Source organism: Halichoerus grypus, chromosome 14 (genome assembly GCF_964656455.1).
Source record: "Halichoerus grypus chromosome 14, mHalGry1.hap1.1, whole genome shotgun sequence".
Classification (NCBI taxonomy): domain Eukaryota; kingdom Metazoa; phylum Chordata; class Mammalia; order Carnivora; family Phocidae; genus Halichoerus; species Halichoerus grypus.
The window spans coordinates 67927876-67952466 of record NC_135725.1 but is presented as its reverse complement, the minus strand read 5'-3'; the positions used below and the strand labels follow the sequence as shown (position 1 = coordinate 67952466).

Genomic DNA, 24591 nt, shown 5'->3' with positions numbered 1-24591 from the left:
CACCTTTCTAAGACTAATGAAATTCACTACATAGTCCAAAAAGACCAAGAGATTAATATCAAACTCAAATATCTTACCTTGCTAAGATTACTACACAATATATATTTTCCTAATTATATAGCTCAAGCTGCCACTTCTCTCACACCATTTTTTAATATATTCTACATCAAATAGAGATTTGATTTGATAATTTGGTAATCATTTAAAAATGACTCTAGTTAAAATAAAAATTAGAATCTAGAATTCAGAATCTCTTAAATACCAGGATTTAGCTTAAAACATTACCAGTCTTATTATTCTACTGTTTATACTTCATACCAAACATACCCTTCAAATAAGAACCTACATTTTCATATCTTAATAAAACATTCAAAAAATTACACTAAACAGTGGGACATTTAATAATAAATTTAATAGCAAACTTCACTAGGTTACAGTGCTCATATGCATCAAGTGATGTTTTCCCAATCAGCTCAAAGAAGGAAAGGAATATAAAACTAGATTTTTAAGAATGTTAATAGCAATATTAATCTTCTTTCCTTAGTCATGAAATATTTATAACAAAGGTATGACTCAGCTAAAATACACAAGTACCCTTAAAATAAATGACCAATAATTGGGATGTAACTGAAAAGGAAAATAACTTGATTCATCTGAATAAAGCATTAAAGAGAAATTAAATAATTTGTTCATGACCCTAAAGACACATACATCCAGGTGTCCACTTTGTAATAAATGGATAGCATTTTACTTAAGAAATACAAAGACTTTTTTATTAGAAATGACTTAATAAATCCAAAACTGAAAGGGAAAACATCATTTTTTAAAATAAGGTTCTCCTATTTAAGTGGCTAGTTTAGGTTTTTTGGCTGGTTTTTTTATACCTTTGAAAATTCTTCAGGTTCCTTTATATCTAGTGACCGTGTTGCAAATTCTAGTAGTTCTTCCGAGTTCTCCAAGGCATTATTACACTGACTGAGCTGACTCTAAAAAACAATAATAAATCTTTAAAATAAAATTTCCTATTTCCATGAGAACCTTAAATATATACTGTTATAATGAACTTACAATTTTAATAGCAAAAACTTAACAAAAAATATTTTAGGGAGCTATTAAAATAACATATTCACTAGTCATATATGTAACAAATTTTAACTGTCCTTTATATTGTACTTAACGTCTTTCCATAATTTGTCCAAAATAGCTTAATTGCCTACAGATACAGATACAGTCATCATTTAAAAACACAACACAAAATAAAGCAATTATAAATAGTTCAGGTCAAATTTACTTACAGATTTTTCTCAATCAGGGCTGTCAGAAATCCATCAACAATTTATTTTTTTTAACTATCAACAATTTAAATTAAAATATCAAAATAATCCATCTGCAGAAAACATCCTCTATAAATGAAGACTAGGTTTCTTGATGATATTTAACAATTTAAACTAAAGTTTATGAATCAAGTTACAGGTACATACAGTTGAGCACAATTTTAGTACTCCATTCATCATATTACTCAAGTAATACATACTACCATAAATGCTAATTTATAGTTTCCAAAATTGGATAACATAGGAATCACAAATGCAAGTGCCAAGATTTCAAAAAGAATAAAGAGGAACAAAAGATGGTAACTGTTACAGTGATGTGCCCTGTTAGAGTGATGTATTAATTTCATGTACCAGTCGTCTTTCTTATTCAGTTCTCTGTCACTCTATCATCTGTGGTCTAAAACTAAGCCCAGTCGTGCAAAAATATTGTTAGTGATACCTTTAAACAAAGAAACAGATCTATTTCTAAGTTTTTTAATGTACCCAAGGTTCTTCTTCAGAATATTAGTATCTATTTACTACTATCTATTCCATATTCAAATCTACTTAGGTATCCCTTAAGATCAGCACTAAGGATAAACTATGGCTCATTTTATTGGTTTCTGAATGTGTTATATCTCTGGAAAAGGAGAATAATTTTGCCATATTTTGGGTTAAAATAGGTTTTCATGTATTATTCTAAGAACCTAACCACAATTTCCTAAAAATACTACTATTCCTAGTGTTCCTCTTATGAGTTCCAAAGAATAATTAACAAACCACCATCTGAAATATCCCATTTGTATAAGAGCTTTATGAAAAGTTTAAGCAAAATCACTGAGAACAAAATGGTAGCTACAAATGGTCTACACAGGATCACTAGGGGAGACTAAGTTAATGTAGTATATTAAAGTAAAAAATAACAAAAAAAATAAGCAATATATCTCAAGAAACTATTAAAGTGAAAGAATCCAATCTGAGGTCAAAGTTTAAGATAAAATATCTTATTCTAAGAAAATGCTATGGGCGCACCTGGTGGCTCAGCTGGTTAAGCGTCTGCCTTTGGCTCAGGTCGTGATCTCAGGATCCTGTGATGGAACCCCATATGGGGCTCCCTGCTCAGTGGGGAGTCTGCTTCTCCCTCTCCCTCTCCCTCTGCCCCTCCCCCTGCGGGTACGCTCTCTCTCAAATAAAATCTTTAAAAAAAAAAAAAAAGAAAGAAAATGCTATGAATTTGCTTTCAAGTCAAGAGGAAAAGTTTTTAAAAAGGGTACAAAGGAATATAATTTAAAGAGCAGTAACTTGTCAGTTATTTAGAGTGATAAAATTTTAATGAAAACAACATGCTATCAAGTTTATGAACCCAAAAGAACACAGATGTTCTACTGTCTCCAACTAAAGAAAGAAATGGCATTGGTAGCCAAGTTGTGATTCTTTTTAATAATTGGTTTTTAAACTATCCCAAAAAAGCTTTATGGTTTGAATTACCATTAGGCTGATACCATCCTAGCTATTCCTTTGAATCATAACACAACAATGAAGTTATGTTCACTAAGCTTGTATTTCAACAACTCAGTCTTACTTTGCAGCCTACTGTCATCTCAGTATCTCTTCATCTCCCCTAGATCACTATTCCTATGAAAAAAAAAATTGCCAAAATTTTGTGGCATTGAGAGGCAAGTATTAAGAGTTATAAAGGATAATTGGATGTACAATAAAAAAAAAAGGAAAAAAAGAAAACAATGGAATCACTGGAAAACACGAAGATCTCAAGTGATGATACAGGAAGAGAAAATGGTCCTAACATCTTTGCAGTCACCACTTCCAAACAGTATCATCTCACACCCATTAAGATGGCTACTACCAAAAAATTTAAAAATATGGATGAATGGGTGATGGTGGTCAAGAGGTACAAATTTCCAGTTATAAAATAAGTCCTAGGGATGTAATATACAGCATGGTGAAAAGAATTAATAATATACTGTATATATTTTTTAAAGTAAGCTCCAGGCCCATTGTGGGGCTTGAGCTCAAGACCCCAAGTTCAAGAGTCGAATGCTCTACCAACTGAGCCAGCCAGGTGCCCCTACTGTACTGTATATTTAAACATTGCTAAGAAAGTAGAACTTACCAAACTTCACACCCAAGATACAAATGATCATCAAGAAATGGGCAGAAGACATGAACAGACATTTCTCCAAAGAAGACATACAAATGGCCGACAGACGCATGAAAAAATGCTCAACACCACTCAGCATCGGGGAAATGCAAATCAAAACCACAATGAGATACCACCTCACACCACTCAGAATGGCTAAAATTAACAACTCAGCAAACAACAGATGTTGGCAAAGATGTGGAGAAAGGGGAACCCTCTTACGCTGTTGGTGGGAATGCAAACTGGTGCAGCCACTCTGGAAAACAGTATGGAGGTTCCTCAAAAAGTTAAAAATAGAACTACCCTATGACCCAGCAATTGCACTACTAGGTATTTATCCAAAGGGTACAAACACAGTAATTCGAAGGGGCCCGTGCACCCCAATGTTTATAGCATCAATGTCCACAACAGCCAAACTATGGAAAGAGCCCAGATGTCCACTGACAGATGAGTGGATAAAGAAGATGTGGAATATTACTCAGCCATCAAAAACAATGAAACCCTGCCATTTGCAATGATGTGGATGGAACTAGAGGGTATTATGCTGAGCGAAATAAGTCAGTCAGAGAAAGACAAATACCATATGATTTCACTCATATGTGGAATTTAAGAGACAAAACAGATGAACATAGGGGAAAGGAAGGAAAAATAAAATAAGATGAAAATTGAGAGGGAGGCAAACCATAAGGGACTCTTAACTATAGGAAACAAACTGAGAGTTGCTGAAGGGGAGGTGAGTGGGGGAAAGAGATAATCAGGTGATGGGCATTAAGGAGGGCACCTGATGTAATGAGCACTGGGTGTTATCTGCAACTGATGAATCACTAAATTCTACCTCTGAAACTGATGAAAAAAATATATGACATACATTTAAAGCAATAATTTGTGAACAGTCTCAGAAAAAAAGAGTAGATCTTAAAAGTTCTCATCACAAGAAAAAAACGTATAACTGTGGTGATGGATGTCAACTAGACTTACTCTGGTGGTCATTTTGCACTATGTATAAAAACTAAAATATTACATTGTACATCTAAAACTAACATAATGTTATAGGTCACATCTCATTTTTTCTAAAGATTTTATTTATTTATTTGAGAGAGAATGAAAGTGAGAGAGATCACAGGAGGGAGAGGAAGAAGCAGACTCACCGCTGAGCAGAGAGACTGACGCGGAGCTCAATCCCAGGACCCTGAGACCATGACCTGAGCCATAATACTGAATAATTTCACTTATATGAGGTATTTGGAATAATCACAATCATGGAAACACATTGGTGTTTGCCAAGTGTGGGGTAAGGGGCAAACAGGAAGTTGTTGTTCAATGGGTATAGAATTTCAGTTTTAAAAGATAAAAAGTGCTAGAGATCTGTTACACAACAATGTCAACAGAGTTAACACTACTGAACTGTACATTTAAAAATGGTTATAAGGGTAAATCTTGGGTTTTTATCACAATTAAGAAAAAACAAGATATCTATAACCAAAGTTAATAATCATTTTTCTAGAAGATAAAAGTAGTTATTCACAGAAATTCACTCATTTTTGCTGTCAATAAATCAAGTATTAGACTAAAATTATTCATATTTAAATATGTTAAGTGATCTCACCTGTAACTCTTGTGACTTACGAGCTTGTTCCTGCTTGATACTGTTAATCATACTTTCTTTCACCTCATCCAAAATAGAATATAAACTATCAAATTCTTCATCTAACTCCGAAAGTATGTTAGAAGAATTTTCCTGTTTAATAAACAAAACAATGATTTTACTGAAGCTGTCAAACACTGGAAAACTAAAAGACACGCTTAGCAAAGGAGAAAACAGATTCACAGTATAAACTACCTCAGGCTAAAATCATATAAACAACAAAATTCTAGTATGTGACATAGGCTTTAAAAATAAGTAAACCCTAGAAGCTGGCTGCTAATGCTGACAGCACTATTGCAGTTATGCTGTGAGTTAAGCAGCTTTTTATGGACTAGCCCATATTCTTTTCACCTTTTAGACCACTGTTTCCACAAGACAACGTGAAAGGTTGTTTTAAGGATGCCAACTTGTCCAGACCTTCCGGTTCCAAGGCAGACCCTAAGCCAGTGGTTCGTGACCCTTGTTGTGCATCAGAATCATCGATGGTGCATTTTAATAAAAATATTCCAGAGATTTTGATTCCATAACTGAAGAATAGTGTGCACATACAGGGACGGGGCTAATTTTGTGAAATCTTAAAATCTTTCAGGTTGTCTAAACCAGTGCATTTACATAAGATATTACAGAACTTAAAAGACCAAGCAATTCCTTACTGGATGTAAGAGATTTATCAAACACTGAATTTTAGTGCTTGAAAGAACCTCAGAAGTCATCTACTGACTAGAATTTGTAGTCAAACTCCTAAATTTTAGGAGTTAAAATACAGAAAGGTGACTTGCCCAAAGCCACACAACTAGTTACCGGAGGTAGAATCAATAAAGCATTTCAAGCCTGCTGACTTCCCAGAGTTCCTCACTGCCTCAATTCAGCAAGATGCTGGTATTTCAACAATAACTTAAAATATGTGTGAAATCTCTAGATAAGCAATATCCCACACTTGCAGCAATTATGACACAGAAGAAATTATGTTAGGCATTTTTCAATTTAGATGAATCATTCAATTCAGAGAATTGGCACTGGTTAAGAGAATATGCAGAATCTACTGTAATAACATAAACCAATCTTTTGCTTATAATTTTTCTTTAAACATTTTATTTATTTATTTGACAGAGAGAGATACAGCGAGAGAGGGAACACAAGCAGTGGAGTGGGAGAGGGAGAAGCAGACTCTCCAGAAGAGTAGGGAGCCCAATGCGGGGCTCGATCCCAGGACCCTGGGATCATGACCTGAGCCAAAGGCAGAAGCTTAACGACTGAGCCACCCAGGTGCCCCTTTTGCTTATTAATTTTTATAAAAGCCAGACATCACCTCACTGGAGTCTTACCAAAAGTGGTGTTAATCATTTTACTAATTGACTTACAGTGATAAAGAACAAGCTGTGGCAAAAGAAATGTGCAGTCTGGTAGGCAAAGGACCTAAGTCAAATCTCGCATTAACCACTTAGTAACAGTGTGACCTCGGACAAGCCACTTAAATTCCTGGACCTCAGAGTTTACTCATCAGTAAAAAGAGAATGGACTACTCAAACCAATGGGCACATCCTTACAGTCTCTTGCCTACTACCTCTTATGCTCCCATCTCCAGGAACAAGAATGTAGCTAAATTCCCCCTCTATTTTTTTTCTGGATTCTAAGGTAGAATACTAATAATTTACTAACCAGAAAAATTGTTTGGGCTAGCTCACAGTCTCTTTTTCCAGATGTCAAATGTGATGATTCTCTTATATATAGATCAAGAGCCTTAGGAAAACTAGCTTTGCTTATTTAAAGACAGTGGATTCATAGATTCACCAAATTTTCCAGTAAAATAGTTTGGGAAAGACAGTTAAAGTGGTGAAGATCTTAATCAACTAACTTCAATTACAACAAATTCAGAAGTAAAGGAAATACAAGGACCATAAGGTTTAACAGGTCAAGACCCAAGCAATAACCTAGGTTCAAACAAAAACCATAGAAAAGGATTTACTGTCAACAAGTGTCCTATAAATCTTGTTTACTTCACCAAAAAATGACCATTAAATTCACTAAGGCATATTCATCAACATTTGATTACATACAGTATGGATTATCTCCCCAAACCTGGGACCATTTCCTTAAGTATTCCTCTTTCTCATTAGGCACTTTTTTACTTTTATTTTTTACTTTCTTCCAGTTCTATAAGCAGACCTCTTACCATCCACATTTTCCTTCCACTATTTATTGTAAAAGAAATGGTTAACTTCCCAGTACTCCAAAAAAATATAATTTGTTCTTAATTGGAATTACAAAAGACAAATCTACAATGGAAAGGGTCAAAAGTGAGCACTATAATATTCCCTACCAACTACTATTGCAGTCTTCTTCTTTCCTTACTATTTGACCTTTCCACTGACAGTACAGAAATAGTAAGGAAAACATTTTTATTTATCTACCATTTAAAAACCTTACTCTTGAGGCGGGCGCCTGGATGGCTCAGTTGGTTAAGTGTCTGCCTTCGGCTCAGATCATGATCCCAGGGTCCTGGGATTTAGCCCCGCATCAAACTCCCTTCTCAGCCAGAAGTCTGCTTCTCCCTCTCCCTCTGTCCTTCCCCTCCACTTGTGCGTGCATGCTCTCTCTCTCTCTCAAACAAATAAAATCTTAAAAAAAAAAAAAAAAAAAAAGCACATGCATTTAAATAAATAAAAGAAAAACCTTACTCTCACCTCCTTTAATTTATAATCTAGAGTTAATGTAGTATATTTATACTTCTGATTTGGCCCAACAATCATTCATTGTGACATATTACACAAACATTTTTAAAAAGATTAATACCTGAACTCCTTTTAGTGTTTGATTTAGTGTATCAATAAAGTTCTGAATTTCATCATTTTTATTTGCCAGGGTTGAAATGATCCTTTGTAGAGCTTCCTAGGATTAAAACAAGAAAAACACTTAGCATTATGATATTTTAATAAGAGAATTATAAACCATAACAATTCTCTAAACAAACCATATAAGAGGAGAAATGTAAAGTTTCTCATTGTTAAATTTCCAAAGATGGGATATGTATTTGTGCTGTTTTACAACCTCTTATTCCTAGGGTACAATTTAATCACCACCATACCGTTCATACTGAAGATGATCAATATTATTTAATACTAATAGTATTATTTTAGGTCACAGGGCCAGGGCCAAGGAATAAAACCAAATCCTTAAATGTTGCAAAAACAAATGGAACTTTCTAATATGATATTAGGCTATAAGGAAGAAAAACAAAGAGGCAGTAAAAGTTGACATTTTATTTATTTATAAAAATAAAAAACACTTTAGAAATATGAAAGTAGATAAATTTGTAGCTAAAATTATAATATTCATTGCAATATTTACAGATGCTGTAAACCCATAAATAAGTAATTTTTGTAGCAAATACCTCAGACTTTTTGATAGTGCTTCCTATTTAAATAAAACACTTGGTTATTTAATCTTCCCACACTCTCTAGCTCAGTGCTGTACAATAAAATTTTCTGCTATGATGGATATATCCTATATAGGCTGTCCAAAGTGGTAGTCAATAGCTATATGAAGCTAACGAGCTCTTGAAATGTAGACAGAACTGAGGAACTGAGTTTATTGTTTTTAACTTTAATTATTTTCACTTTTTATAGCCACATGTGACAAGTACTGTCATATTGGACAGCACAGGTCTAGTTGTTCAGTAACTCTTCATGGGTAGTAATAGCAAAATCCATACAAGGTACTTGTATTCTCAGTAAAAATCAAATGCAAGTACTTGTACTTTATAATTTTCCCAGAAGCACAAGCCTTGTTTCTGTAAGCACTTACAAGTGTAAATAATTTAATAATAAATAATGTTTAATAAACATTATTAAATCACTTTGTGATAAAGGTTCTCCTCAAAATATAATCGGACATTGATAAAGAGCTATATATAAAGAGCTCAGGAAATAAACTGATAAAGGGATAATATTTTAATAAATGTTCATAAGGCCTTATAGTAGTAAAAAATTAAAAATAATCACAACAGTTCTCATTTCTCACAAGAATCCCTGGAGATAAGGAGGTATTATCACCATCCCTGAGGCTGCCTAGGGCTCTCTGCTGTATTCACTTACCTATACTATTTCTTCCCATCCTCACCGCTGGTGGTATTTTAGTATAATAATACAATGAAATTATGCTATGAAAGAAGATTAACACCAAGAGTTAGCTGTTTATCCTGTTGGTGTTCCTCCCAGAAACAGGTGCACCAAGATTTGAATACAAAGACAACCAGCAGAGGGCCAGAATGAAGCTGGGACTTGGGGTAGGAGTGGGCATAGTTGTAGGGGCAAGAATGGTAGTACAGGGATGTAGAAAAGGAGGGCAGTGGACTTAGTCTTCGAGTTATTCATCCAAGGTTGGTTCTATATCTATTTAAAAACACAATAGAAGAGTAAAAATGGTTCTGCACAATCACTGGTCTGTGTAGAGTAAGCTTCAATTAAGACTGGCCTCTCTCAGTTGAGCGTTTGGCTCTAGATTTCAGCTCAGATCATGATCTTGGGGTCATGAAATCGAGCCCCGGGTTGGGCTCAGCAGGAGTCTGCTTGGGATTCTCTCTCCCTCTCTCCCTCTGCCCCCTGACTCTTGCTCTCATTTCCTGCTCTCTCTCTCTAAAATAAATAAAGAAATCTTTAAAAAGAAAAAAAAGAGCCTAGGCTCTTTTTGGTAAATGGACTACAGCTGCCTCCCTTTTTATCGCTCCTAATGGCAGGGGTCCACATCCATATGGTACAGATGAGAAAATGGTAGTAACTGCTAGGAAGTTAAAAATTATGCTCTGTCTCCAAAATCCATGCAGTTTACCTCTTTAGAATACTGTCTCTAAGTCTAACCAATTTGCCCATCATATGAAATATCCATACAATAAATTATATATTCTTTTAAAATTTTGGTTTGCTAAGACTCTTCATGACATAAAACTGTTAGAATTTCCATAATAGAGAATCATTGCTTGAGGTTAAGCTCTGTCCAGTGCTAAGCATACTCGTGAACTTCAAAGTAAAAATGAAAAGTCTTCTAGGAGAAATTTTATCCCATGAAAAGGAGGCGTTAGGCCCAATGAATTCAACTCAGTAACTAAATTTCAATCACCAGGATATATGTGAGTTCAATAAACACTGAAGGAAATTTCACAAAAAAACTGTGAAGCATTGGTATATAAAAAAGGCAGAACTAGTTCAGAGCCAAAACAAAACAAACAAAAAAACCCAAAAAACCTCCCTAGTACAAAACAGCTTTCCACTTTTATTTTTTGTCTAAATTTAGTAACAAACTCTGTATTTCGGGAATTCTGCAGCAAAAATTCTTTGGAGATAGCTAAAGCCTATTTGTCTCAGCTAGGTAACCTCTAAGCTCCAAACATTTTAATGAGAAGCCTCCTACCATTTTAAAGCTCCCTGCTATTTACTGGGTATAGTCAAAAACATCTAAATGCTTTAATTTTTATTAAAGTTTTCAAGCTAAATCCTTTATACTCTTAAGAGTTACCTACTTACTGGGGTGCCCGGGTGGCTTAGTTGGTTAAGCGTCTGCCTTCAGCTCAGGTCATGATCCCAGGGGCCTGGGATTGAGTCCCGAGTCAGGTTCCCTGCTCTGCAGGGAGTCTGCTTCTCCCTCTGCCCCTCCCCCCACTTGTTTTCTCTCTCTCTCTCTCTCTCTCTCCCTCCCTCTCTCAAATAAATAAATCTTAAAAAAAAAAAAAGTTACCCACCTACTGAAAGTTATTAGACTCTGTTCTCACAGTAATGTTAGAGGGAAGAATACAGCCTTTACCAATTGCAACATTCAACAGAAATATAGTGAGGGCCAAATAGTAGCCACATCAAAAAAGTAAAACTTAAGTGAAGTTAATTTTAATATTTTACTTAACCCAACTGATCCAAAATATTATTTCAACATGTAATCAAAATTTAACAATTACCAAATTCCTTCTTTCCTTCCTTTTTGGTACTAGGTCTTCAAAATTTGATGTGTATTTTACACTTACAGCACATCTCAATTCAAATGAGTCACATTTCCAGTGCTCAATAACCAAATGGGGCTCAAAGCTACCATACTGGACATAGCTTTAGAGGCCTAAACCATACAAATAGTCCATATGTTTCTAAGACTGGGACAGGGAGGGCAAAGAGACTATACAGATCTGCTTAATTTGCAGTTAATAATAAACAAAAGCTTTCTGAATTTTTTTCTTGGAATACCAGAATTTCTATATATGTTTACCATATGCCAGATTCCTGAATTATAATAGCTGTATGTGAATATAAGCTAAAATGTTACAACCAAATTCCTTTACCAGAATTTCACTAACTTCTCAGTTTTTATTTATGTAAATATTACCTTTAGAAATGGAAAAGTAATATTATAATATTACCACCTCTCAAAAACAAACAAACAAACAAACAAACCAAGGCATAAGCAGCTCTCCTTTCAGGATCCCTCTAATACCATAACAAGAGAAAGCTACTCTTCTCTCCTGTAAAACTTATACTGCTCATTGGTTTTGGTTGGAAAAAACTTAAAAGTCCATGTCAAGGTTGGTATCTGACAAAAACAAAGCTGCACCTGAAGAAAGCTGACATATAAGTTATACAAACTTAATCATCAGGATCCTTCGTGTATGGTACTGCCCCAAAACTCCAAGATATAATACCCTGAGATTACAGTTAATCTTATGGTTAAAGACTATAAAAAAAAAATCTAATGGTAAAGACTATTCCCCTTTCATTCATTGAAAATTCTGCTATCACCAGAAAATGAAAAATGACCTTTCTCAATTTGTATTGGCCCATGAAGTGTTATTGGCAATATTTCTGGAAAGAAACCCTATGATCTGTGTGTTAAAGCTTTTGGGGTAATGGTATTCTATATGAATTACCTAAGTCTTTAAAAATACCATACTCCCCCAGAAAGTGGTGGGGAAGGAAAGGTCTTTAAAGGCTGATATACTATTTCAGGGAAACATCATCTCATTCTTTGAAGAGAAAACGCTTTATGGCTCACATTTTGCACTTCACTGGGAGTTCTAGTACAGAATGAGGGACTACCACAGAACACCTAAATAAAGGGCCCACATCCTGAGAAAAACAGCTTACCTTACTGCCGAAGTAACAAAGACTGGAGTCTGAGATTCTCAGGGTGGGGGTGTTACTCCAATCTCTAGGTAAGGAGAGCTTTGGAGCCTTTGCTGTAATATACACCACTGAGATGCTATACAAATGGACAAGCCAGCTGTAGAGGGCTTTGGAGCCTCAGCATTTAAGGTCACCTGTATTTTAACAGCTACCAAATGTATTAGAAAACATGACTGCAGTGGGGTACCTGGGTGGCTCAGTCAGTTAAGTGTCTGCCTCCGGCTCAGGTAGTGATCTCGCTCAGCAGGGAGTCTGCTTCTCCCTCGCCCTCTGCCCTCCCTGCCCCATGCTCACTCTCTCACGTGCTCTCTCAGATAAATAAATAAAATTTTTTTAAAAAAGAAAAGAAAACATGGCTGCAGAAGAAACGATCATCCAGATGACTAAGAGTCAGAACCCAAAGCAACCAATGTGACCTTGGTAGCTAATACAGATAAAGTGCTGCCTCTACCCTAAGCTTTTCTAAGAAGAAAGGAAGGTATCCTGTAAGTTCTGCAAGGATAGACTGCTGAAGGGCTCCAGAAGCTCTGAAGCCACTTGCCCTTTAATCTGGAGAGAATGATCAATTGCAAAAGACTATAATTAAGAACTCACATTTAGTATTCTCCTATAGTGGAAGTTCATCAGGAAGGGATGAGAAATAAATTATCTAGGGGACCAGGGCTTCAACCATTCTGGTCTTCACAAGAACAGGGACTGGCTAGACTAAAGGTGAAAATGGCATGAAGACAGAAAGAACTAAGGAACTTGGAGCTGAGCAGAACTGGGAAACAAATTGCAAGTAACCAAAATATTTAAGTACCACCACCAATACCAAAACTTATAAAAACTAAAGGATTAGGATTCCATGAACTGAGTTCTGAAACTTAACTCCAGCTTGTGTATGTGCTACGCAGCTAAAGTTTTCTGTAGGTGGTAGGACTCAGAGAAGAGGTGTATACAGGGATAGTGTGTGCCTAATATATAAAAGGTATGCAACAGGGGGCTAGAAGAATAGGTATCAAATCCAACATAATTTTGTTAAAGTGTTTTCTAAATATGGCCGGCAACATGCCAGGGCAGGGTATCTATATTCAGAAACTTAGAGAAAGAATTTTAAAGTTTTAAAGAAAAGATACATAATCCTTTTGAGTTTTCTACCCCATTTTATCCCTTTAGGGCCTCCACAATTAATCAATAGCTTTTATAATGGAGACACAGCAATGATAAAGAACTTGAGGAGGAAGCACAAAGCCAAAAGCCTCAATGATGTAATGTAAGCTCTGCATAATCGGAGCACCATCAGATACAGAGCCTCTCCTCTGAGCTCCAGACCATTTTCATCCAACTGCTTACTTGGAATCTCCACTTGGATGTCTCACAAGCAGTTCAAAACTCAACATGTCATAACGTCCCCCACTAAACCAGAGCCCTTCTCTAGTGTTCTATCTCTGCAAATCGTGGTACTAGCTGCAAAATCAGAAACTAGGCCATCATCATTACATCCTCTCCTTTCGTTTGTTCTCTACGTGAATTTTACTTCCTAAATCGTTCTATAATCACTACTACTATCTTAGTACTAGTCAATATCATATCTCAACTTACACACTTGGAAAACTTAACTGGCTTGTGATCCATTCTTTCTCCCCAATAACCAGTTCTGTATACTGCAGCTAGAATAATATGATAGCATCACTCTTCCTGCTTAATAGTTGGTCTTCAATGGCTTTCCACTGGTCCTTGGATAAAACTGAAAATCTTTAACATGACCTGTTAACACAACCTTACATAATCTGTAAAACCCTGCATGATCTTCCCACTGCCTACCTCTCCTGCTTCAACTCACACCAGATTTCTTCTTCCTTGCTGCATTCCAACTGCGTAGCCTTATTTCTAACATGCCTTGTTTCCCACCTGGGAACCCTCACACCTATCAGTTCCTCTGCCTATAAGCACTGTTCTAAAACATATACATGATGTATTGTTAAAAGAAGTTCCATCATTGGGGCGCCTGGGTGGCTCAGTCATTAAGCGTCTGCCTTCGGCTCAGGCCATGATCCCAGGGTCCTGGGATGGAGCCCCGCATCAGGCTCCCTGCTCAGCGGGAAGCCTGCTTCTCCCTCTCCCACTCCCCCTGCTTGTGTTCCCTCTCTCGCTGTGTCTCTCTCTGTCAAATAAATAAATAAAATCTTAAAAAAAAAAAAGTTCCATCATTAAGACAAGTTCCAAAAAGGTATGTATGGAATAAGCTCAGTGTGATAATACATTAGCCTCAGTTATTATAAAACCCTGATGATGAAGGAAGACATCTGCTCTGTGGGATTCTATCATTGTGAAAGGATGCCTACAAGAGTCTCAGATTTCATCTCAGGCCTCAAGTCTCCCATCACCTTCCAACATAATTATATTTTGCAAGACTTCAGGTGGCCATGACTAAGGGTTCTAGGTGATATAGGTCTGAAGATATGCTTTGCCAAATACCAATTCTGCTGGATCACAGTAAAATATATACGACATATATCTCCAAAGGAAGGTGCACAGGCAATCTCAGCCATTATCCTTTGGTCAAGATCCACAGTTACCAGGATCTCAAAAATAAAACAACTATATCAAGATTGAGCCTGTCAATTACTTGACTAGGGAAATAGGCTAAGGTAAGTGCTCTGCTAACAAAAACCAAAAAAAGTAAGGGGGGGGGAGTATACACCCCAGCCAAGCACAACTGCAATCATTCCCATGGAATGGATCAAAAATCTAGGATGCTGGGATGTACAAGGCATGAGGTACCCTCTTCAAAGGAGCATAGCTTAATGTTATGCTTATAGTCACAATAAATCATATGAAGTAAAAGCACAATAGCCTCCGAGCAAAATAATAAATAACACTTCTATACTCTTAAGTGCCAAGCACCATTTTAAGCTCTTTACATATATTAATTCATTTAATCCTCTCAAGAATCCTATGAAGTAGGACACTATTATTATCCCCATTTTCTAATTTGGAAGCTGAGGTACAGAGAAGTTAAATGATAGTTTGCCCATGATCTCAGCGCTAAAATGTGGCAGCCTGGATTCAAATTAAGGCAGTCTGACTCCTGAGTCTGTTGCTCTTAATTATTACACTGTACTACCTAAAATAAAGATCAGAGGTACATGAAAAGAATATCTAAGGGCACCAAAAAGACTAAGATTTTACTTCAAGATTGTAAAAACTAGAACTGATCAACAAATTGTAACAGGTACCACCCTGCCAGATACAAGGGCAACCTTACCTCAAGTATATCATCTTATACATGTGAGAACATGATGACTTCCAACATTTGAAATGGCATGGTTCTACTGGTTTTAGCTTAATATATGTGAAGATGACAAATTCAAATGCTGAGTCTTAATTCTGCTACATCCAACAAAAAACTGCCAGCTTGGGTTACTTACTTGAAAACTATCCAGCGCAACCAGCCCCTGAAATTACGGTGCAGAAACTTCCTGTTCTTAGAACCAGTGGCAGAAAACCATGATACCCAGGTTTATATGCTAGTCTGAATCTGAGGACCTCAATGACCATGTGGTCATAATTAGAGAAACACTCTGACACCTGTGTTTCCCACCAGCATCTACTCACACCAAGAGATTTCTGATTCAAATTCTACATTAGTATTCCAGACCGCTGAAATACACAAATCTATAATCACAGCAAATATCACTAGCCAATCTACCATTTAAGAGGGTCAAGCTATTTTTATGGTAAATTTCAGTAGTATACACTAAGCACCTTCAATGTGCCAGGAACTGTGCTAAACTGTCAACATGGAGTATCTTTTTAGTCATCACAACAGATTTTTAAAAAGTACTATCAGTCTTTGCATTTTATGGTTGAAGAAAAGGAAGGTTAAAGAAGTTAAGAAATTTTCTCAGATCACACAGCTATCAAGTGGCAGTCACAATTCAAATCTAGGAAGCTGCCTGTACTTTTATACCACCCTAGGCTGCTTACACTGCCGTGGAGTGTACAAAACAAGCATAGGATTTCTGCAATCAGAGCAAAGGGGATCAATGAAACCAGGATACAACATTCCTGGAAAATATCCTAATGCCACCAGGAATGATGCCACTTGCATCACACCACACCATAGACTTCTCCTTTGAATTAGGTAACAAGAGTTAAATTCCACAAAGTTCTATCCAGCTGATAAGCTAGACAACCAGAATCTCACCAGCTCCCCATAGCTCTGGCAACACAAATAAGAGTATTTGCTCAGGGGCACCTGGGCGGCTTAGTCGTTAAGCGTCCGCCTTCGGCTCGGGTCATGATCCCAGGTCCTGGGATGGAGCCCCGCATTGCATTGGGCTCCCAGCTCAGCGGGGAGTCTGCTTCTCCCTCTCCCACTCCCCCTGCTTGTGTTCCTGCTCTCATTGTCTCTCTGTCAAATGAATAAATAAAATCTTAAAAAAAAAAAAAAAAAGAGGGGCGCCTGGGTGGCTCAGTCGGTTAAGCGTCTACCTTCGGCTCAGGTCATGGTCTCAGGTCCTGGGATCGAGTCCTGCATCGGGCTCTCCCTCTGCTGCTTCCCATTAGCGCGCTCTCTCTCGCTCTCTCTCTCTGTGTCAAATGAATATGTAAAGTCTTTTAAAAAAAAATTAAAATTAAAAAAAAAGTATTTGCTCAGATGTTATGTGAAGAGCTAAAAAAGGAGAATTATATATTGCTGAGGAATTCAGGAATCTGATCATCATAAATAGCTAGATGGTAGAAAGCCATGCCCTCTCTTAACACTACCTATTTACAGAGGCAACTGAGGTGATCCACAGGAAAAAAATCTAGTAAAAGACCTGGTAGGGAATTCTGCCTTTAAACCCTGAGCCCAGCTGTAAGACATCAGGACAGAAGAGGTACTCTCCCACCCAGGATTTGAAGAAATATAACGAGTGACAAGCTAAAGAAGCCTTATCCATGCACAGTGACCTTTGAACTGGTTGTTCCATTCACTGAAGTCTAGGAAGCTCATATTCAGCCAAAGAAACCAGAGGTCCCACCATCTAACTGAGGGAGGTGCAGTAGGAATGAAGATAGGGGTTAGTATAAACTAACAACCCTTCTGAAGGACAACTTGGCAATACATACCAAAAGATTTTTAAAAGTTTAGAAACATTGACTCAATAATTCCATTTCTACTAAATTTATTCTAAGTAAATAATTTAAGGTATACCAAGAGACTTGGCTACAAGATGTTCATCTCAGTGTTATTTATAACACTAGAAGGTTGGGACCAACATAAATATACACCAAAGAGTACTGATTAAAAACCAAGCAATAGGGGCGCCTGGGTGGCTCAGACGGTTAAGCGTCTGCCTTTGGCTCGGGTCATGGTCCCGGGGTCCTGGGATCGAGCCCCACATCAGGCTCCCTGCTCAGCAGGGAGCCTGCTTCTCCCTCTCCCTCTGCCTGCCGCTCCCCCTGCTTGTACTCTCTCTATATATATAATAAAAAATAAAAAATCTTAAAAAAAATTAAAACCAAGCAATACATCCATACAAAGAATTCTGAATTAAGTGTAGAATAATACTAACACGATAAAAGATTTATATTAGGTGAAAGGCAAACTATAAAGCAGTATTACCATAGCATGATACCATAGTCTTCATAAGTTTCTATCTACATTTAAAAAACTGGAATGAAATACTATAAATGTTAAAACAGGTTATCTCTGGGTGGCAGGATTATGGGTGATTTTCATTTTATTTTCATCTATATTTCCTATTTTCCTACAATAAGCTTTTTATTACTTATATTTATAATGTAACAAAAGTACACAGTGCTAACACCTTGTTATAAATTAGCTCAAAATATAATTAGCTATCAATCAACAAATATCAATAACTAAGACCAGGTTCTATCAGAACCCTGTGGCTCTGAGTGCCAACTGAGAATGAGAAAGAGTGCCAACTGAGAATGTAAAACATACAAAAAGAAAGCTGGAGATAAAATCTACCAACTTTAAAATATTATCCACCCTAGGTTGGAGTGGATTATCTATCACCATGGCAAACATTCAATATGTGTTTACTGCATGAATAATCCTGCTTACATTCAGTCAGGCATTGCAAAGAAGCACTGTGTTAAAATTAAAATTAAAAAAAGAAAGAGAGAGAGAGAAAGAAAGAAAGAAAGGAAGGAAGGAAGGAAGGAAGAAAGAAAAGAAAGGAGGAGAAAGAAAAAAAAGAGAGAAAGAAAGAAAGAAAGATGGATGGATGAATCTGCTTCACCATTGACCTCTGAACTGCCTGGGTTGGAACTGCATCAGTGTACTTATAAATGGATTTTCTACAGTTCAGTACAGTAAATATATTTTTCTTTTCTTATAACTTTTTTAACATTTTCTTTTCTCTAGCTTACTTTATTATAAGAATACAACATATGATACATATACAAAATGTATGCCAAATGACTGTTTATGTTACCCATAGGCTTCCAGTTTACTATTTCAGTCAGCAGTAGGCTATTAGTAGTTAAGTTTTGGGGGAGTCAAAAGTTATATGCATATTTTCAACTGTGTCGGGGGCATGTCAGCACCCCTAACCCCTGTGTTGTTCAAGGGTCAACTGTTATTTCCAATTTTTTAAAACTCCCAAGTTCAAAAAAATGAACATATCTGTATTTAAATATAGTGATCAAGAGTATGTCAGTACGGTCCTTTGAAGAGGGTACCTCATGCCTGTATATCCCAGATTACTTTGATCCATTCCATGGGAATGACTGCGGTTGCATTTGGGTAGGGTATATAAAACTCCACTTGTACTTTCCTGTTCACGGCTCTACTTTAGAAAGCTAAGACCCTCCTTCAAAAAAGAAAAAGAGCTGGAGAGAGGGGATACAGATACACACACACACACACATATACACACACTAGAAAAATAATGATTTTATCAGGGCATCAAGACAGACCAAATTCCAGGGTTTTATATAAATCATGTTCTATTACTTTCTATCAACTATCTTCACTAGATTTAATTAGCTTCTTTAAAAAAAAAAAAAACTACTTTATAGGGACGCCTGGATGGCTCAGTCGGTTAAGCGTCTGCCTTCAGCTCAGGTCATGATCCCAGGGTCCTAGGATCCAGCCCAAGGTCAGACTCCTATCTCAGCAGGGGCTCTGCTTCTCCTTCTCCATCTGCCCCTGCCCCTCCCCCTGCTCCTGCGCACATGCACGAGCGTTCTCTCTCTCTCTCTTTCTCGCAAAGAAGTAAGTAAAATCTTAAAAAAAAAAAAAAAAAAACTATAGGGATTCATTCCTATTAACATCTTAAATTTTAATTACTCATATCACCATTAAAGACAAAGGATTCAGGAAAGAAGAGTGGTAATGAAAAAAGCTTGGGCTGTGAAGAAAGACCGGGCTTAAATTCAGACTATCACTTGCTAGTGTGCAACCCTGAAGAAGTCAGTTAGCCTCTGAGTTTGGTTTTCCAATAGATGTGCAACTGGAATATGAGCTATCATGAGGGTTTAAAGCAGTCTAACACAATACTGGATGCAGAACAATACTCATCAAGGGCCCTTGAACAACACAGGGGTTAGGGATGCTGACTTCATTTTTCTTTCCTTTCTTTAGGAAATATTTTTTTGACTGAGAATAAGAAGTAATTTTGGAACATGAAAATGGTTGGTTTTCTGGATATGGTGGAGGTCTCTGAATTGCTAAGGTACAATATGAAGGAAAAGAAGAGCAAATACCAGAGTAGAGGAGGAAACTGGGATAAGGAAGCCATGTGTATACAGCTACTTGCTACAGCTTGTCATGCTTTAAAACTCCCCCTATTCTGGGCGCCTGGGTGGCTTAGTCATTGAGCGTCTGCCTTCGGCTCAGGTCATGATCCAGGGGCCCTGGGATCGAGCCTTGCATCGAGCCCCACATTGGGCTCCCTGCTCCGCGGGAGGCCTGCTTCTCCCTCTCCCACTCCCCTTGCTTGGGTTCCCTCTCTTGCTGTGTCTCTCTCTGTCAAATAAATAAATAAAATCTTGAAGAAAAAAATATAAAGTAAAAAATAAAACTCCCCCTATTCAGTTCAGTCTCCCCAATCTACATTTGTCCAGTCTTGCGTAGTCAACCCTCACCTGTCACTACCACTTTCCAAGTAGAAAGTAAAGAATATGCAGGAAAAAGTGGGAGAAACCAAACAATTTACAATGTATGCTCTTGGCAACCTCTCCCCCTTCCTCTCCACCTTTATTATCCTACAGCATGTACCTTTCCTAGAAACAGGAACCCCTATGAACACAAATGATCTCCTGTGCAAAACCTTAAACTCAAATTCTAAGGGCCAAGATTCTAGAAAGGTGTAAATGTCTGTTGTTTCATTGGTTTCTTTGAACATACGCATTTAATCAGGTACAGAAACCTTTGGGATTTTATCTTAAAACCACTTAAGGACATAATCAAAAGGTTTGAGTATCAAACAAAGCCACCTATCCATAACACATCCTGTTCGCAAAAGTGTCCCAGAAACTCGATATAAACAAAATCCTTCTGTTTATTTCTAGGAGATAATACTGTGGTTTTCTGTATCCAACAGTATGCCTTACATACCCAAGGCAATTATGTTTTCTTCCCCTACTCAAACAGAGCATCTGTTGCTAACACAACACTGAAGTCCAAGTTATTTTCACAGACAAAAAAGCAGCTGGTCAAGCTAATCCATCTGCTGACTAGCCACCATCAAGCTTCTGTAAGACTGTCCAGTTAACTTAACCCCTATTGTCAGACTGCATGAGTCAGAACTCCCAATCCTCTTTCAATTAGGATTTAACAACTCTTCTTTGACACCACCATTTGAAATCACTTATTACAGATATAAGAACAGAAAACATATTTTAAAACTTAAGGACAAAGGTTAAAAATGGTAGATTGGATTAGAAAAATAGTTATACAAATTATCAACAAAAGGAGAAAGTTATTTTGAAGTTGAGATTATGAAATTCATAACAAGAGCCAACAGTACTTAATGTGTGCTAGGGACCAAGCATTTTTAAAAATTAACATGATCCTCACAATAACCCTTTGAGGTAAGTACAATTGTTATCTCTATTCTATAGATGGGAAAATAGAGACACACAGCAAACTACCCAAGCTCATTCAGCTCCTAGTTGGTAGTAAGACTGGAGACCTGGCTCCAAAGCCATCCTCCTAATAATTTAAAGCCCAAATCCCAGTGCCTTACGAATAGGTGTACATTCAAGCCATCCTCACCATTTGCCACTTGCAGTACCTTACCATTTTCCTTACAATGACTAAAGTACCATCCCTGTTATTTTCATTATAACTTTTTATTTTATTTTTATTTTATCTATTTATTTGAGAGAGAGTGTGTGAGAGAGAGAGCATGACAGAGAGCAAGAGCACAAGCGGGGGGAGGGGTAGAGGGCGAAGGAGACTCTCCAGCAGAGTAGGGAGCCCGATGCAGGGCTCAATCCCAGGACTCTGGGATCACCACCTGAGCCAAAGGTAAACACTTAACCCACTGAGCCACCCAGGCACTGGTCACTGTAACATTTTATAACAAGGAAGAAAAATCATGCCAGGGGTGTACTACTTAAAAAGAAATACACAGTTCATTATTAGTTGAGGTATATAATTGATTCTGCAGTAATTCCTGAGAAAAAGATGCTAAAATTCATAGCAATAAATTGGTTATAAGCATTAACACCAGATTCTCGTTTTAAGCTATAGAAGAAAATAGTTTTTTATTAGAAATATTATTTGATACCAACAAATGAAATGAAGTTCAACACATTTTCTAACATTGAGAAGTTGATTTTCAAAGTTACCACAAAGAACACCTAATTCTTTGCGACCTCTGGGGAAACTGCTCGTGGTACTTGTAGCTACTCAAAAACACCGTGTGGAATGAGACCAAATAAGTTCAGATCTTAGTCTCATGGCTAGTGGTAGGACCTTGCAGGAGCCACAAATGCCAACTCGAGTCCTTACTGAAGTGAGGGATAATGCATGCCCCGGCAAAATAAGATGATCCATATTAAAATACTCTTTAAAATTATATTTTACAACACATAGAGTATTTTAGTACCTTGTCTTTGTAAACTTTAAAACACTTTGTTTTCATAACGAATTATTTTACCTGATTTTTACAGTAACTCTATAAAATATTCTTACTTCACTGCATAAACGAGGAAATAGATTAATCACAGTTAAGTGATTTGCTCAGTATCACAGAGCCAGTAAATAGCAGCATGGAACCCAAGTCTCTGCCCTTCCACTTGCCCAGAACTAACAACACCCATTCAGCTATCATATGACTTTTAACTGAAAAGTTAAATAAGCTGTGAAATATTTTACCCATTTAGGCAGAGATGTTTTATTTATTTATTTTAAAGATTTTATTTATTTATTTGACAGAGAGACACAGCGAGAGAGGGAACACAAGCAGGGGGAGTGGGAGAGGGAGAAGCAGGCCCCTCCCCGAGCAGGGTGCCCTATGCGGGGCTTGATCCCAGGGCCCTGGGACCATGACCCGAGCTGAAGGCAGACGCCCAACGACTGAGCCACCCAGGCGCCCCAAGGCAGACATGTTTTAAACATATATATACTCAAAATACACAAAATGTAATTTTTTACATACGTCTAATAGTCATGGAAATGAAAATTGAGCATACCCAATTGAGTTTCAAGATGCACGCATACAATTAATTCATATGAACTTTAATAAAATACTATAATAGTCAATGCTTAACACATCACTACACGATTTTCCCGTGTCCCCAGTGCTCCTTGAGGAGGTGAACACTGTTCTAGTAAGTTTTTCCAGTGCTTTCCATCTAATAATAGAAAATAATGGCCTCTTGAATATGCCCTTGTTTTTCCCTGCTACATTATTAATAACACTTGTGTTCGCCTCCTATACTATCCTCTACTTCAGTTACTATCATCTAACAAAGAGAACAGGGGTGGTTGATTTCTATACAGGGATTATGACTGAATATTCATAACTCTAATTGTATTCAAAACACTGGCTATGTTCTCGAAACATTTTTTTTCCTTAATTGAAATTACTAGTTCTGTATATCCTCTCTTTAACTTGTTCGGAAAGTATACAACAGGCCACACCAACCGTTAAGGAAACTGTGACTAGCAACAAACCAGTCGAAGAGGGTGGGACTGCTGTCTCTTCTCCCAGTTCAACTAACACTAAACACCAAGACCTGCTTCCGAACGGGTCACGAGGCGGGTGGGAGCGGGGGGCGCGGAGATGTGGTTCCTGACCTAAAGCAGTACGTACTGGGCCAAGAAAGACGGCTGAGTCGAGAAAGGAGCATCAGCTTCGGCGTCAGCAGGTAGACCCCGTGCGCCTCGCTTTCTGCTAAGGAGGGATACACCGGCGCTCGCATGCGGGGAGGCTCGAGAATCAAAGGGGGCCTAGAGCGCTGCACAAAATGACTGAGAAATGGGGACAGCTCCCTTCTTCCCCTCAGGAGGCAGGGCCCAGGGCCAAAGGCCAGCTTGAGTCACCGGGCGCGGTCCCCGCAGCCTGGCGGGCGCCGCTTTGCTCTCACGGGGAAAGGAGCGGAGGGTGGGGGGACCCGACAGCCTCGCCCTCCGCCGCCGCCGCAGCCCGCCTGGCCGGGCCAGCCCCGCACGCCCACCGCCCACCCGGCCCCGGGCGCCCCGCCCACCCTCCCCCCAACCTCTGCAGCCCCGCGCCTCCTTCCCCCACTTACTTTCTGGGAGTCCATGGCCAGGGACGAGGTCCGTTGGGCCCGAAACCGCGTCGAAAAATCGTGCGGCGAGGCGGACGGAAGTCGGGCGCGCCAACACCGTCCCCGCGGCCACCGCTTTCCTCCACCGCCGGCTCAGCCTCAACCTCAGCCTCAGCCTCAGCCTGCACCGGCGCCGCCCGGCCCCGCCCGGTCCGCGCCCAGCCCGCGCGCGCGCCGTCGTCGCGCCGCGGTTGCCAGGGTGAAAGGGCGGCCCGCAGGAGGGAGGGCGCCCGGAGCGCCTTGCGCATGCGCGCTGCCGTGGGACGGGATGGGGTGGAGGGTGTCCGTTGCTGGGTGGGAGGGGCGGAAACCAGGGAGTGCTCGGCCCTTAGTGCCGCGGGTCCATTGACTGAAGCTTTCCTTCCTTCCCGCATCATTTTTCCTCCAGCACGCGCGCTATCGCTGCAGGCCTTGCAATGGACCACTGGGCATCCAGCAGCCGGGCCCGTGGGGAGGGCAGGGGAAGGTAAGGTCTGACACTTGAGATAGATCAGCCGCCTCTCCATCCTGCACGCATCTAAAGCACCCCTGACACTGGCTGCCCAGGAGCAGCCAGGCTAGACTAGGCCC

At 38.5% G+C, this 24591-nt stretch overlaps 1 protein-coding gene across 4 annotated transcripts in view; it reads right to left on the bottom strand.

Annotated features, from left to right (window-relative positions):
* FSD1L (fibronectin type III and SPRY domain containing 1 like) overlaps positions 1-24225 on the bottom strand; it is a 65056-nt gene extending 40831 nt beyond the window's left edge. For 2 of the 4 annotated variants that reach the window (XM_036111431.2, XM_036111433.2), the window contains exons 1-4: positions 23983-24225; positions 7910-8005; positions 5078-5209; positions 885-986 (exon numbers count right to left, since the gene is read on the bottom strand). In XM_036111431.2, the coding sequence (XP_035967324.1) occupies positions 885-986; positions 5078-5209; positions 7910-8005; positions 23983-23997 (345 nt within the window). In that variant the 5' untranslated portion in view covers positions 23998-24225. Of the gene's footprint in view, positions 1-884; positions 987-5077; positions 5210-7909; positions 8006-16752; positions 16866-23982 lie in introns of those variants that run through there. The other 2 variants (XM_036111434.2, XM_078061546.1) reach the window with 2 other exon arrangements.
* Between the last annotated feature and the right edge of the window lie 366 nt (positions 24226-24591).